The following is a 17360-nucleotide window of genomic DNA, read 5'->3' as shown; positions in this document are numbered from 1 at the left end:
TCTAAGTGTTAAATGAATACTATGGTAATATTTATATTGTGTTTGAAAAAGAAAAAATAGATTTAGTTAACTACCAGACAGGCCTTATAAATGTGGTCACCTTAGTACTATCATTTGTCTAAACAGTATTTTACTTTTTAAGGTGGTGGTATCATGGATACAGAAATGTCTGAAGATATAGACCACAACTTAACTCCTACCCTTGACAGCATGTCTTATGGAATGCCGAATCAAACAGGATCTGAAAATTCATTGCTGGATGAAGATGATTATTTTTTGAACTCTGGGGATCTTGCAGGAATTCCAGTCGTTGGTAGTGACAATGAGGATGAACAGGATTTTAGTGCAAAGGACAATCTTGTTTCTTCAATTCATACTGATGATAGCTTGGAAGTAGACAGAAGAGTCACACAGCATGAATCAGATAATGAAAATGAAATACAAATTCAAAGTAAAGTAAAAAAAGACTTTCCTAAACAGTTTGATCAGGTTTCGGTCTTTAAATCCATACAGAAAGATTTTAGTCTAGTAAGAGAAAACAGCAAAGAGACACTTTCTGGAAAGGAGAAAAATAGAGACCTAACTTATCATGAATGTGAAAAACGGTTGGATAAACCCCATAAAGATTTGGATTCAAGGTTGAAAAGCAGTTTTTTTGATAAAGCAGGTAATAATTGTTGGAATAGAACCATAAAAAAGAAGAAATAACAAAGTCCTGATAATAAAGTTCTTTTTAATTACCTTCTGATGTTAAATGAAGTATGACAGTTGAATTCATTGTAAGATTGTCATTTTTCTTTTATCCTTGTTCTTTGCAGAGAACTGAATTTTTCACAGTAACTTTTAGTAATGATATAAATGGTTGAAAATAGCTCTAAACCTCATTTCTCCCTCCCCTGATTGCAATATTTTGATGAGAATACAAGATACTCAAATCACCTGTTCATTTTCTTTGGTTGAACATTGGAACCTGAAGTTGGATTTAACTTCTGTGTGCTGTAAGCAGTAATTCAAACTGCTTTCCCACCAATTAGTATAAACTAGTGAGGGGTTTTCTTTTTAACATTTCTACTTTATGTTTTAGAAGATTCTTGAGGCAACTTGAGCCTCTTTGCCCAGTGTGTCTTGTAATTTAGCTCCAAATCATTCTTGAATACATCATATATTTTCTTCTGTGCTTTCCTTTCCTCCTCCCATTTCATTTGTCTGCATGCCATTTTCTCTCTTTGTATATATGCTTGTGAAAGTATTTCTATCCTGTAAGGTCTAACTCCTAAACCTCTACTACTCTTTAGTTATTCATAACCTCCCCACATCAAGAATGAATTGTTTCTTTATTTGTAGTTCCTCAGCATTTTGTTCAGGCCTCATTATTTCTAGTACTCATCACACAGTACTGTAGTTCTGTATTTGCTTTGGTTTACCTACTAGTGTAGGAATTTCTTGAAGGCCAGATTATATCTCATTTGTGTTTGTATTCTTGGGTCTAAGCTGGTGTGGTAAAAACAGTAATCTTTCAGTAAGTATTCTGTAGATGTGAAGGAAAGCAAGGTACACTTATACCTACCGTCATATTTCCTCTGAAAATACTAGGAAATATATAGGGAAAAGAACAAACTGGTACTTTTAAAGAGAAAATTGTTTGTGCAAGGGTGTACTGTAGAGGATATTGAAAATTATGAAAGTCTTTATTCTCAAGGAACAGAATGTTGAGTAGTGGAAGGAACAAGACAGGTCAGGTAGAAGTATCAGTGACCAGTTGAATATAAGATTTAATTTATAGTTAAAGATACACTACCTTATATCTTCATAAGGCAGTCTAAGAAAATTTCTTTCACATGACTAAAGAGTATGTTTTAAGAATTCTTAGAAGAGAGAGGATTTTGAATTCACTGGACAGGAAAAGATTTACAAAAGAGAGATGAATTTTAAACTGAGCTGAATCTGGAAGACTGTTTAAGATTAGGATGGACAGAGGGGACTTGAATGGTATAAGCAGAAATGGGAGAGAATAAATAAGTCATTTTCAGAGCCTAATAAATAAAGTAATCATTTTATTTAGGTTTGAGCAAGGAAAAGATGTGAGATGAGGCTAAAAATTAGGTGGGGCCAGACTGTGCAAAACCTTGAGTGAAGCTTCCTTTTGAGTTTATTTGGAACCCAATTCTCTCTAATGAGCAGCTTTGTTGGGAAAGAGAGGTGATAATCAAATGACAGCTTTTTAGGTCATTTTTATAAGATTTATAAGATTTGTTATTCATATACATTTTTTTTTTCCTTTCAATAGCTAATCAAGTTGAAGAAACATTACATACCCATTTACCACAAACCCCAGAAACAAACTTTAGGGTAAGTTTTCAGTGTGTATGTAGATTGCTGTAACTGTGGCAAGTGTCAAAATTTTCTTTATGTCACTTTCTGAATTGTAACTGTATGTGTTAGGTAGAGTGCAGATTCCCTTCATTTGGTTTATTATTTGGATAAAGGCATATTTGGAGACATTCTAAGAAACCTCAGCTCTCAGGTTCTTAATTTGTACTTGGTATTTGGACATATAGCAGCTTTACTTTTAGGTGTAGGAACTCTACTGAATCTCCATAGAGTTCTTCCTTTCCAGTGAGCGTTTCTTTGGGTATTAAACCTGAAGAGGAATAATTTTTAAATCTGAATATTTATTAATCCTTTATATTGTGTTTTAGGATTCCAGCTACCCATTTGCCAATAAAGAATCCATTGGTTCGGAACTGGGGAATTCCTTTGCATCAAATATTAGAATTAAAGAAGAACCTTTGGATGATGAGTATGACAAAGCAATGGCATCACAGCAGGGACTACTAGACAAAATTAAAGATGAACCTGACAATGCTCAAGTAAACATTTCACCTTTTTTTTTTCTTCTTTTTGTTTCACACATTGAATTATTCACTTGAGAGAGGTAGGTCTTGGTTAAGAAGTGAAGTAGTTTGTTGACAGGATAAGAGGACACTCTTAGGATGGTTGAGGCAATTTGAAATATTTTGTGAGAATAATGCTAAGGAATCAACAAGAATTACATGAAACTATTCCTGAGTCATAATTAAGGCTTGTAATCTGCTTTGTTCCTTAATACCACTATTCTGTGATTTTTGCAGTGTATTTTGGTGCAGTGTGAGAATCTTCAAGGATTTGACATTGATTAAGCAGACATGGCTGAAAGTTTTTGGTGTGATTAAGTTCATATGGGGTAGTGTCCTTTGTCGTTACTGCTAAGCAAAGTATGGATTTAACTATTTGTCAGGAGGAATTAATGGACAGGTTATTTTCAGAAGGGTTAATTGATTGAAGAGCCATTTGGGTTAATGAGTTGAAGATACAGGAGGCTTTGATGAACAATATGGGATTCCAAGTTTGTAATCTTTGAATATTAAGGGTAAGGGTTGAGTGCTGCTATTTCATGGTCACTCTGGAGATAAAAGTCATGGAGATCCTGCAACTATGAAGTTCTGAAGTCAGCTGAGTTATCTGTGCAGGTAATGGTATTGCAGTGATTGGAGTGGAAGAAAGAAGTTGAATCAGATGCTGTAATCATTTTGTAATGTAGGAAGGAATTCAAGGGATGAATACACAATAGCAGCAATTTTTTGAGGATAGTCTGTGTTTTATACAAATGACATGAGTTCAGAGGATGAGAAGTAAAGATAGCATGAATTAGCTATCTCTGAAATGACATTTGGTCTGGAGAAACTATCTTTCCCTGTCTTTCTATTAAGGGGCTTGAAAATGTAAGACTTCTGTGAATTTTTCCTTCATTTTTCTTTGAGCAGGGTTTCTTAACCTTGGTATTATTGATATTTTGAGCCAGATAATTCCTTGTTGTAGGAGGCTGTCCTGTACATTTTAGAATGCTTAGCAGTATTCCTGGCTTCTAGTTACTAGATGCCAGTAGCATCCTTCCCATCCTTCGGTGACAACCAAAAATGTCCCCAAACATTGACAGATATCCCCTGGGAGGCATAATCACCTACTGTTGAGAACCACTGTTTAGAGTAAGAGGATTGTAGAGATAGAAGATTCATATGAGTCAGATTGATGCTTAATTAAGCAAGAATTTCATATTGCCCAGTAGTGGTGATAAAGCTTTAAGAGTTTGATGGGTATGAGTATGTTAAGTACAAAGATAGAAGGAAAAAAGGAATATGAAAATATTTGAATAGAAGGTAGATTAGCAGCAGGTAGAGTACAGATCTTAAATATCTGAATTAGGGATAAATAGATTTTCGGACACCCAGTTAATGTTCATGTGGCAGTGCATGCCTCAGAAGACTACAGCTATGTCTGTGTGCAGGAAAAATATCATTTCTCTTTACCTGTCCCAGTGTGGACATAGGAAATCCATCAGAAATCATAATGCTGTCATAGTACCTGAGACATCTCTCTCTCTTTGTCCATGACCCTGTGACACCTTCCTCGGGATGAAAAGTTGGTAATAGCAAAGCTCATCAGGAAGGGTTTTTAGTATTCCTGTCTTGAAAACAGTCAGAGGTTCCAATGATGAGAATGCAAATAGGATGGAATAGTCAGGACACAGAAACACCTACATTTTAATATACTTTCTAAGAATGTAATACTATGTTGTAAAATGCTGAATTGGAGGTTTTGTCATGATTATGGGAAAGAACTTCCCCAAAGACTCACCATCTGAGATTGGTCTCTTGAGGAATGTAGGTAAATCTGGCCATAAAGTCCAGAAGCAGTCTTTACCCCTGACTACCACATTAAGGCAGTCCCAGCTGTGAATGGGTATATGTAGGTTTTCTCTGGGAAGTCCTCCCTGTTTTTGTCCACACCATCCCTGTAGGATCAGGCTTTTTTGATAATTCTTCTAAACCCACCCACCCCCAAGAGATCTCATGTTATAAATTGCAGATACCTGGTTTTCTGTTTCTTTCCTTCTTTTCCTTCCCTTTCCCTTTTCTTTTCCTTTCCTTTCTTTTTTCATTGTTCTGTTCTTTTAGCTATCTTCCCCCACCTCCCCATGACCACTGGAAATCTGTTTTCCTAGTTCTTCAATACTGTATAATGCTCTTTTACTTTTATTTATCTCCCATAGATTGGAAAAGGGAGTCCAGTGTCTTCTTTTCTTAGTCTCTAAAACAGTACTATTAACCTAACTCATAAGATGCTGATAGATAATAACAGTAATGATCAATCAGCCTTTACTTGTGAACATCAATTACTAGTAGCTGTTCTCATGATTAAATAAGATCATAACTTTAGCTAATGGCACCTTTTCAAAACCTCCTTTGGCATCTCTGTGTGATTAACTTGTAGTTTTGCTTTTAGCTCATTTCCTGATTCTCCTTTTTACATAATCCACTTTGGTCTTAATTCCCTTACTTTCCCATTTAAATCACTAAGGAGGGTGCTGAAATGTATGTTTCAATTTAACCTTTTACCCACTTGCTCTTGGTTATTTCTTCTATTATGATTTTCTGGGTTCATCAGTCTGTCTCCTCCTGCCTTAGGTACTAGCATAATATCACTGTGACCTCCCAATTTCGTTTCTTCAGACTATTCACTTTGCATGTTTCTGTAGTACTTTTACAGTTTCAGACACTTTTACATGTACTGTTTTGTTTTATTTTCCCAACAACCCTGTTTAAAATGGCCAGAGTAGAGGACATCAGCCCCATTTATAGAAGAGGGAGCTGAGGTTGATAGAGCTTAAGTTAGTTACTTAAGGCCACAGAGCCAGAAAGGAGCCAGTCTGGGGTCATGTTAGTTTACTAATCTTTCTGTAAATAAAAGCTGCTTAATTTTTAAAAAATGTTAGAGAAGGTTTTAAAATAATAGTTTTAAAGAACATCATAGATCTCATTTATCTTTTCCCCTTTCCCCATAGGATCTGAATGCTGAACACTTGGTAAAGGTTACATTAAAAGCATAATTTCTATTTTTATTTTTTTTCTTTTTGCTCACAGTAATAGAGGGAGAGCTAATCTATATTCTCTCATTGAAATACATGGATTAGAATGGGAAAGCAATTTTCACAATAGTGATTTATATAGTCTTGGAAAGTAGGATGCAACAATTCAGTTGTTGGGAATTTTTTTTTAGCCATGTCAAGTTAACTTGTCTATAGAAGTTGGGTTCTTCTTCATTTCTAAAATACTATTTTTGGATACTGATAGATATCTTCCTTTGTGTTATACAAATGGAAGATAAAGGTATCAGTAAAGGGTTTTTGTGGGTTTTTTTTGATACCTGTGTTTTATGGCTTCTGAAAGCTTTTAGATCATCAATGAGATTTTTGCTTCTTAAAAGAATATTTATTAATCATTTGCTGGTCATTGATTTGCTTATCAAATATTTGTAAAGTTAGGCATTGTGGGAAATACAACATAAACCAACATGAAGTCTGCCTTGACAGCATTGTACAAGTTACAGAGTACTGAAGATATAACCTTATTTTACCATGTTACATAAGTAATATGTACTTGAGGCTTAAGGAAAGTGTCAGAAATTTGAAACAATTGCTACAGAGAAAGAGAGCTGATTGGAGACCATTAAAGTATACCAATGTACCTTGATTATTTCTGCAGTTTTCTGAGATTTTTAAAATTTCTTTTTTTAAAACTTTAATTTGCAGTTTGCTCTAATATACTATATGTCATAAGAATGTCAAGATGAATCAGTATTAGAAAATCTTTTAATTATCTATATTTCATCAACAGGTCAAATAAGACTATTCTCATTTTATTAGATGCCAAAAGACATCTTATGTAATTCATTATGCATTTCTTACAATAGATACTCTCTTGATCATGGTAAAGAAATATCTACTTCTGATCAGTAACAGTCATCGAATTTAAAAATAAAATGATAGAAACTTCCTGTTAATAACTACTAAAAGAACACAAAATACTGATGGCACTATTATTATTTAACTCTTGTTGGATTTTGGCCCAATATATGTTAAAGAAATTAGAAGAGTAAATAATGGAGAAGTCGTCGTCATTTTCTGGTAAGGGTCTTTGTTAGAGAATTAATAGAATTCATGAAAATTTGGTGGAGTAGCTAGTTGAATTATAGCTATATAAAAAATAGCAATATTCTGTGAACCAGTTGTTACCTAGTTAGATAACAAGAGTTAAAAAAAGCACTTATGTCAGATAAAAGACAATTTGAATTGAGAAACCATTTTTTAATGTAAGAAATTTTATGAAGATGTGACTTCTTCCAAAATTAAAATATAGGCTTGCGGCAATTCTGAATAAAATAACAATATGCTTAGATTCTGGCATTTTTAAGAATAGATGACCTGCACATGCACACACATATATATTACACACAGATTGTAAAAAAATGTGTGGAAAGGTTGAGAGTAGCAAACCCTATTAAATAAACATCCCACAATTATTTTTATTAAGCTAGTATGATATGAGTAATCAGACTTATAATGATAGGGATAACCCCCAAATAGACATTATGTTTAAAATTTGATATATTAATCAGTGGTGAATTTAAGGAATTCATAAGCCATTTAGAGAAAGAAAGTAACTGTTAGACACCAGAATGAAATAACTCCTAGATAGATTAAAGCATGGTTGGCAAATTATGGGCTGCAGGCCAAAACCAGCCTGCCCCCCTTTTGTTTTGTTTTGTTTTGTACTTTTGTCCACTGTTTTTGTAAATAAAGTATTATTGGAACATTACCACATTCCTTCATTTACGTATTGTCTATGACTGCTTTCACTCTACAAGGGCAGAGCTGAGTAGTTGTGACAGAAACCTTATGGCCTGCGAAGTCGAAATTATTTACTATCTGGCCCTTTACAGATAAAGTTTGCTGACCCCTGGATTAAAGGACTGAATTATAAACAATGAAACCACTTTATTATTTTATTATGGAAGTAGAAATTTGTAAGAGATAGAAGAAATCACAAAGGTAAAGATTGTCAGATTTTTGGCATAAAAATAGAAACTTCAGTACATAAAAGTTTTAATTCAAAGTACATATTGAGGAAATGTTGATAATAAATGCAGCATTAGAATGCTTTGTTGGAAAGGACTTTAAAAAAGGAATCACAAATTGAAACAACAGTGAGAATACTTTTAAATGTTTTGTTCACAAATTGCTGGAGTATATATAATTGAGAACAGCATTTTTGGGAAAACAATCTGTCATTATGTCTCAAGAACCTTTACTGTGTACCCTTTACCTTGTAATTCCACATTAGGGATCCTTTCCTTAGGAGATAATCCTAAATATGGGAGTATGAGTGGTCACAGAGATGTTGATTATAGCATTACTGATTGTACCAAATATTTGGAAACATAAATGGACCAACGTTGGGTTATGGTTTTATAATCTCAGTGCCGTGCAGGGCCATATTGGAGCTGGAGGCAAAAGGAAAAATCAGTAATGCTGATCCTGTCTTCATTTAAAAGTTTGATAACTTTGTTCATCAGAGACTTTTTTGCATTTTTAATTAAAAAAAAAAAAAGAATTAAAATACTGTTTATCTTGACTACTGAAATTCTTGGTGCCCCTTTAAATTTTGTGCCTGAGGTGAGTGCTCACTGTTTCCCAGTCCTGTGTAATTATCTGTTAAATAACATGTATCAGTATTTCTCAAACTTGAGTAATGTGCTGACACCACACCATTACACAAAAAAGGGATATGTGTGAAATGCCTGAGAATACTGAGCATAAAGAGTCTTACAGGTTTTTGCAAGTTTCAGTATGATAAACAGTGAATTAAAATAAAAGTTGAATCTCTCATTTGGGAATTTCACAATACAGTAATATACTTGTAAAGGCAAAGAACAGCACTGATAACTTGTAGCAGAACTCAGTTATGTGGTGGTTATTCACAACTCAAAATATGTTTACATTCACTTAAACATCTTTGAAACAAAAGCAGAATTTTAAAAATGTTTTCCTAGAATTTTCAGACTCTGGAGTACATCTGTAGATCTCTGGTTCTTGGGCTCCAATTTAAGAAACACTGATATTTAGCAGTTAAGGATTATTTTGTAGTAAAATGTAATAAAATGCAAAAATTCAAATAACTCAGGTGATCAGAAAATCAGTTTATAAGAGTGGTATATTCAGTATAATTACAACTATGTAAAGAAATAAAACCTCAGTATAGAAGAGGGGAAAAGACTGGAAAGAAATATACAAAAAGAATAACAGTGGTTGCTTTGGGGTGATGGAAATATGATTAGAGTTTTTTTTTCTTTTTTCTATGGTGAGTGTGTATTACTTTTATAAGAGATAACATTAACTTAAAAATATATATGAATATATATATGAATATCTGATAGCTACTTTATTTTTTGCCCCTTACCCTCCCAGTATATTCAAACTTTTATATCCTTATTGTAATTATAGTTTGTTTGCTGTTTTGTATTCTGTTGTTTCTCATCATTGTTAATATAGTAAATATTTTCTACTTCTATATTGGGATAGTAAAATGTCTTTAATGTTTGGATTTCTTTAGTACATTGTACTTATTTTCCTCTATGTATTAATTTTTTTTTCTTTTTTAAAGGAGTATGGTCATGGCCAACAGCAAAAAACTCAAGAGGGGGAACTGAAAATTAGTGCTGTGTTTTCGGTCAGTGGCAGTCCTCTTGGTAAGAAACAGAACTGAATAAATTAAACATGCTTATTTATTCTGACCAGTATGAGTGAGAGGAAGTATCTGCTTGAATTAGTAAACTAGGCAATTTTCTCTGTCTATTTAGAATCCCTTTAATTTTATGTTGCGTAATTAGTGTTGAGTTTTAAGACTGGCTTTAAAAGAGAAAGAAAGACTGTACCCTTAAAATTCCTGTTTAAAGTAAAACGTTTTTTCTTTAAATTTTCTTTTTAAGCTCCACAGTTGACTACTGGCTTTCAGTCTTCACTGGCATCATCTGGCATGAATAAAATGCTTCCTTCAGTTCCAGCCCCAGCTGTTCGAGTTTCCTGTTCTGGTTGTAAAAAAATCCTCCAAAAGGGGCAAACTGCTTATCAGAGGAAAGGGTCTACTCAGCTATTCTGCTCAACACTGTGCCTCACTGGATATACAGTTCCACCTGCTCGTCCACCACCTCCTTCCACCAAGAAAACTTGCTCAAGTTGCTCAAAGTATAACAGAATTCTGAATTATCTTCTTTGTTTCCATTTTTCTTTTAGTATACTTTGGTCTTAGTCTGTGTGCTATGTTTCATTTTCTGTGTTTCTTTATGTTTTGTTTGTTTGTTTGTTTGTTTGTTTGTGAAATACCATGTTATTTAGTACCAATGTGGTGTTACTGTTTTCAGCCTTTCTAGGTTTAGGTGCTCAGCTTTTTTTTCCATTTTAAATGATATGCTTTTTGTATAAGAGGTGGTTTTGAAACCAACTCTTCTATTTTTGTTAGTTGAGATGCTTTATGAAACAAAAACTATACTATTTGGGGGTATTACAATAAATAATTAATAAATTTAATAGATATTTAAATTCAATAAATATTTAAAATTTTATAGAGCATTATCAAGGTAAAAATACTTATAATTCCATTTATATAATTGGAATTTGTATTATTTTTCTTCTTAAATGGCTTTCAATAGATATATGTATCTTCTCAATATCCCTAAACTACTTCAAAAGGTCCTTTGCAATGTTTAATTACAAGAAAAAGGGGTATGACCATATGGCATTAATAAGTTCATTCTGATATATCTGAGAAATGTAAATTAACTTGGGCTAATTTTGTAAGGTGATTTTTAGGAAACTGTTTATTGAGTAAGCCAGGGTAACACATTTGCTTCCTTTTATTTAAACTATTTTAGCTATTTTTAATATTTACTTAAACAATAATAAATAATTAATATTTAAACTATTTATTGCTTTTAAGTATTAGTGTTAATAGTTCCTTAGTTGCATGTGGCCCTTTTTCTGTCTGGAAAAGGAAACAGAAGCTCCATCGTCTGGTACAATTGGAAAAAGGCATAGCTTAGATGAAAGACTTAAAACCAATTTCAGTATCATTAGTTTTTCTATAAGTTAATTATGCACGTATCCCTTTGTGCTTTGTTTCTTTGAAACAAGTGAATGGCTAAGTTTTGGTTATATTTGAAGTAGTAAAATGATGGTTTAAAAATATGCCGTAGCTCATATATCCATGTGTAGACTGGCCTGTAAAATAGTTTCCTTTCTAAGCTTTATTTCCTTGTTAACTTTACTGATATTTAAAACAGCAACAAAAACTTTTGCAGTCCTTTGTTTTTGGGGTTGTCTTTTAAGCTGATGGTACATTCTTTTTTTCTTCTTCCTTTTAACTTTTTACTTTGAAATACTTTCAAATTTACAGGACAGTTGCAAAAATAATGTAAAACTCATACAAAGAAAACTCCCACATATCCTCCACCCAGATACCCAAATCCTCCAACTTTTAACATTTTGCCACATTTGCCATATCATTCTATTCATCTAAATATTTATTTTCTAAGCATTTGAGATTAGGCCATGTACATCATGATCCTTGAGCACTTAATGCTTCCCTGTATATTTCTCTGAGTACAGGGGTACTCACTTACATAGCCACCTTATATACAATTATCAAGTTCAAGAAATTTAACATAAAGCTTATAGTCCATATTCTAGTTATTTCAGACGTCCCAATAATGTCTCTTTGGGTCTTTTCTCCTCCATTTTTAAATCAGTCCAGGATCCTACATTGCATTTAATTGTGTAGACATATTTATATAACATAAATTTTCTCATCCACTCCCAAGCATACAATTCAGTGGGATTAATCACATTCATCAAATTGTACCCTCATGACAATCCATTACTCGAACTGTCCCATCACCCCTCATTCCTTCTCCCCCCTGCTGTGGTAACCTGTAGCCTACTTTCTTTCTTTATGCATTTATGTAGTCTAGCTATTTCATATAAGTGGAATCATAGTCTTACTTATTTTATTCAACGTGATATCTTCCAGGCTTGTCTATGTAGTAGTATGCATCAGAACTTCATTCCTTTTTAAGGCTAGATAATATTCCATTTATGTATATATCACATTTTGTTTATCCATTCCTCTGCTGATTGACATTTGGGTTGCTTCCACCTTTGGGTTGTTGTGAATAATGCTGCTGTGAAAGTTGATTTACAAATATCTGCTTGAGTCCCTGTTTTCTCTTCTTGGGGGTATACCCCTAGAAGTGGGAATGCCAGGTCATATGGTAATTCTATACTTAGCTTCCTGAGGAACTGCCAAACTGTCTTCTACAGTGGCTGCACCATTTTACTTTCCCACCAGCAGTGGTGAGTGTTCCTATTTTTCCACATCCTCTCCAACACTTGTAATTTTCTGTTTTTTAAGTAGTAGCCATTCTAATGGATGTGAGGTGATACCTCATGGTTTTGATTGGTGTTTTCCAAATGACTGTTGAAGTTGAGCATCTTTTTGAGCTTATTGGTATATCTTCTTTGAAGAAATGTCTATTCAAGTCTTTTGTCATTTCTAATTTAGTTGTTTGACTTCTTGTAGTTGAGTTGTAGGAATTCTTTATATATTCTGAATATTAAACTCTTATCTGATACATGGTTTCCAAATATTTTTTCCCATTCTTTTGGCTGTCTTTTTACTTTCTTGATACCTTCCTTCAATACACAGAAGTTCTTAATTTTGATGAAGTCTAGTTTATCAGTGTTTTCTTTTCTTACTTATGTTTTTGGTGTAAAATCTAAGAATCCATGACCTCATACAAGGTCCTGAAAACATTTCCCTATGTTTTTTTGTAAGAGTTTTATAGTATTAACTTTATTTTTAGGTTATTGATCCATTCTGAGTTAATATGGTGTGAAGTTGCAGTTCACGTTCATTATTTGGCAAGTGAATATCCAGTTTTCCCAGCACCGTTTGTTGAAGAAACTGTATTTCTGAGTTGAATGGACTTGGCATCCTTGTCAGAAATCAATTAGCTATAAATATTTGGGTGGTTCATTTTTTTGAGACGCTTCAGTGATAGCAAACTTTTTTCTCCTAAGGATCTAGTTAATGCCCACATGTGGCTCAAAGTCATTTAGAACCATGTATTTTGCTTAAAAGGTGATTAAAATACTTCATACCCATTTTTGTTCAGATAAGAAATTTGATTGTTAAGTAAAAGATTGGTATTTTGTGATTTGTAAATAAATTCTGTTTGTGATGTAATTTCCAGATGGAGTATTTTAAGAAAATACTATGTTTGAATTATGTTATTGTTGGAACCAGTAGTCTCCCACAGCTATTTTGAGTGATAGATTTTGGCTTACTTTCCTTTTTATTTATTTCATAAGTACATAAGCTCCTCAAGAGTTAGAACTTTGACAGTCATGTCCACTGCTATGTACCCAGCATCTAGAAATTTCTGACTCATAGTAGATACTAAATATTTGTTAAATGAGTGGATTAATAACCCTAAATTAAAAAAATAAAAATCTGCTCTTATTGCTTTGTAGTTACAACTTATAAAACAAACTATTTCCACATTAATGCTATTGGCAAGTTTAATTTAGCAAAAAATATTTATTAGTTAAAATATAAAACATGCCTTAAAAATGACATTTTATGTATATCACATGTCTAATATGTAAATTCCAGGATATTCATCACCACTGGGTTTTAAATCAGTTTAAAAATTATAATTTTTATCTTTTTTTTTTCCTATTTCCAGTTTTGCCATGAAATGTATCACATAATAACTTTCTTTTGTGCTTTCTTTATTCAATTCTTACTTTAGGGATCATCAATTTGTAAAACTTCAATGTCTCTTTTTATAATAATAGTATCATAATATTAAAGGACGAATGTAGATACTTCTTCCAAAGATTTATCAGTTATTTTCAGAACTATGGGAAGCTTACAGAAGTTTTAAAATGTGTGCCCTCTTACTGTTTTTAAATTCTTGTCCATATGTGTTACTCGTTTCATCAAGGTTCTCATGAGTGTTTTGGCCTCTGGTGCTTGCCCTAGCTTTATCTGCAGACAGGTCATTTTTACCTACATAGCATATCTTATATATTTTTTGATGTTATGTAATTCAGTTGTTCCTTAAGATTGCATTTCTATTTTGTCATGTTTGGTGTTATCCATCTCTTTCCTTTCTATGCTGTGTAAATTTTTCACTTTTCTAAACCGGTTATTCTTTGATTCTTAGATATTCTACCTCTTCATTCATGTATTCTTTCACCCTTTTCTATCCCTTACTCTTTTCCAGTGGTTCCTTTCTATTCTTCTTTCATGTACCCCATGCCTGCCTATCTCCTGAGGCTTTTTTCATTTAGTCTTACTTTTTTCCCCTTCTCTTTTTACTTACTACCCTTTTCTCTTGTTGTGTCAGTCCTTATCCATTGATCAGTCTCATTTTCCTTGTACTCCACTTTACTTCCTGAACTACTCTTTCATTTCCTGTTAACCATTTTACCTTCCTGCCCCTTTTTTCCTCTTATTTACACAGTCATTGCAATCTTTTGAGATAGTTTAGCTTATCTACCTTTAGAATTACTGGATTGGATTATACCTTAAATATAAGGAAATTAGATTTAAAGAAAGTTAAAGCATTTTGTCAGTGTCATGTAACTGGTTATTTTTGGCACATACATTTTTTTCCCAGATCCTCCATATAGTTAAACAGGTTTAATTTGTAAGTCAATTCCTATAAGAAGAGTTCCAATTTAATTTGAATAGACAGAGAAATAAAAAATTTCCTTCCTGATAACTACTGCTTTTTTATAGAGCAGTAGAAATATAGTGGCATCATACTTAGCTTAAAGAAACCCATTAGATATTCAGATTGGCAATTTTATTTTTCTTAAGCTTTTTGTTAACCATATGTCCTAGCATCTTGAATTTAATCTAAATTCTGAATATACTTGGGCTTATCATCATTTAATGTTCAGCTTCCTTATTAATAGGACCCAACAGTTGGTTTCTTAAAAAATCTTATTTCAAAATTCTACATAAAAGATGTAATTTGGGGGATGATTTTGTTAATATGCTTTCTTGAGATAATTGTATTCACAGAAGAAACTCTTTCAGGATTGCCCGAGCCATTTCTGAATTTTCAGTTATCTGGAATGAGATTGCTCCTCTTCATTTTGGCATGAGATATAATCTAATTTGACTCTGAGCATACTGAAAGTAGTGATAAGTCCACTTTTATGCCTCCATTGCCTTGGTCCTTGCTATTCCCCATGCTTAAAATCCTTTATCTCCTTAACCTTCTAGAAAACTCGTTAAAGTCCCGCTGAAACTACACATTCTTTTTGCAGCCTTTCATGACACATATGGTCTGAAGTAATTGTTTCTTCCTTTAAATTTTTATAGCGTATTATACATATCTTTTTCAGAATTACTTACTACTGTATTTTATATTTTATGAATGCTTCTGTTGTGATATTTTATTATTTGTCTGTTTGCCTCAATAAACTTTGAGCTACTTGAGAGCTACTGAGAGCCCAAATTGAGCTACTTGAGGCTTAGCCAGTTCCTGGTTCAAATCAACTGTTCGCTAAATAACCCTATAAATGAAATAAATTAAAACCTACTAGTAGGTATAAAGGCAAAAAAATAAGGCAGAAAGCAAGGGGTCTGAGCTACTTAATATAGGAGATGGTGAAGTGTAGAGCTATGTATTATCGCATAGTACAATAGCAGGCAATAGTGATCCCCATTATGTTCACTATTATCTTTTAGTAAAGCAGAAATATCTGTACTTTCCTAAAAAAGTAGTCTAATCATGTAATCTGTTTCTAATCGTATATTTTTAAAACTGGTTTTTAAAATGGTCTGTACTTCTGCTATCTAGAAAACTACTTTGTAGAAAGAATTGTTTGGGCGAGATTAAGAGAGAAGTGGTAGGGAGCCTTTATCATTAAGGTTTTAATCTTCATTGCCTTTCTACTAATGCCACAAAATAAAATATTATTTAGATATAGAATTGTTCAATTTTGCTTAATCTGCTGGAATATACACTTTAGTAATTTAAAATGTATTTTTACTTTCAAAAGATAATTGTGTTTTTAAAATTTTCAAATGTAAAATTATTTTTTAGAAATATTTTGAAAATACAGAAGCTCCTAAAGAAGAAAAAAATCTCCTATAATTCCACTTGACAGAAAATTTATGCTAACCATTTGGTGTATATTCTTTTAATTTGCAGTGTAATACACTAATTCTCACATTTCTATGAAGTATGTCATAATTAATTCCATTAGGCAGAACTTAAGTATCAAAGCAATATGCCAATTTATCTAAGATTAAATTGCTAGTAAGTTTCCAAGCAGTTCATCAAACCCAGGATTTCTGTTTCAATTCCAATACCCTTTCCACTGAACTATAGTTGCCTCTGTTTTATTTGGTTATTTTAGCTCAGAAAAAGGAAAAATATGAATTATACTGTGGCTTATTTTATCTTTGTTATCATTTTTAGAGACATATTAAATCCAAAGGATGTGATCAGTGCCCAGTTTGAAAATACCACCACTAGTAAAGATTTTTGCAGTCAGTCGTGTTTGTCAGCATATGAACTAAAAAGGAAACCTGTTGTTACCATAAATACAAATAGCATTTCAACCAAGTGCAGTATGTGTCAGAAGAATGCTGTTGTAAGTTACATTTATACCTTATTGGGGGGAGGAGTCTAATGTTTGCACTTAAAAATGAGTTTTTGTTGGTCTCTGCTTGTTTATATTTTGTTGTTTTTTAATTCCTAGATTCGACATGAAGTTAATTATCAGAATGTAGTACATAAACTTTGCAGTGATGCCTGTTTCTCTAAGTTTCGTTCTGCTAACAACCTCACCATGAACTGTTGTGAGAACTGTGGAGGTTACTGTTACAGTGGCTCTGGTCAGTGCCACATGCTTCAGATAGAAGGACAATCTAAGAAGTTTTGTAGTTCAACATGTGTAACAGCATACAAGCAGGTACATGACCCTCTTTAACCCTGATGTCTTTATTCATTTCAGGGTACTCTAAAGTATTTTGGTTGGAACTATCTGTAAAAATAACACAAAAATATTGAGTTTATCAATTGTCATACTAATATTTGTTACATACAGTTTCTGTGGAATGAATGCATGTTAAATAGTTTATTAGAGAGTTCTGTAAGTGGCAGTTTCTGCTTATGCATTTGAGATACATGTGTTTAAAGTATAGCTTTCTTTTTAAAATTTCAAATGTGAATCATATTTTTGAAGAATAGTTTGAAAATGCAGAAAAGCACAAAGAAGAAAAATAATGCCATCTCCCAGATAACCAATTTCATCCTTTTGGTATGTAGCCTTCTGATCTTTGCATTTTATTTTGATTTGTACATATGCATATATACTTTTTTATTTGATAAGGTAAGGCTGA

General features: G+C 32.8%; 1 protein-coding gene across 5 annotated transcripts in view; it reads left to right on the top strand.

Annotated features, from left to right (window-relative positions):
* Window positions 1–17360, top strand: part of ZMYM4 (zinc finger MYM-type containing 4) — a 230189-nt gene that overhangs the window by 140205 nt on the left and 72624 nt on the right. For 3 of the 5 annotated variants that reach the window (XM_037827754.1, XM_037827755.1, XM_037827756.1), the window contains exons 3-9: window positions 143–667; window positions 2288–2349; window positions 2700–2870; window positions 9540–9624; window positions 9865–10120; window positions 16435–16609; window positions 16718–16930. In XM_037827754.1, coding sequence (XP_037683682.1) covers window positions 143–667; window positions 2288–2349; window positions 2700–2870; window positions 9540–9624; window positions 9865–10120; window positions 16435–16609; window positions 16718–16930 — 1487 coding nt within the window. Of the gene's footprint in view, window positions 1–142; window positions 668–2287; window positions 2350–2699; window positions 2871–7770; window positions 7928–9539; window positions 9625–9864; window positions 10121–16434; window positions 16610–16717; window positions 16931–17360 lie in introns of those variants that run through there. The other 2 variants (XM_037827758.1, XM_037827757.1) reach the window with 2 other exon arrangements.

This window comes from Choloepus didactylus, chromosome 2 (assembly GCF_015220235.1).
Source record: "Choloepus didactylus isolate mChoDid1 chromosome 2, mChoDid1.pri, whole genome shotgun sequence".
NCBI lineage: Eukaryota > Metazoa > Chordata > Mammalia > Pilosa > Megalonychidae > Choloepus > Choloepus didactylus.
Note: the sequence above shows the minus strand (reverse complement) of the source record. Positions and strands in the feature narration are given on the sequence as shown.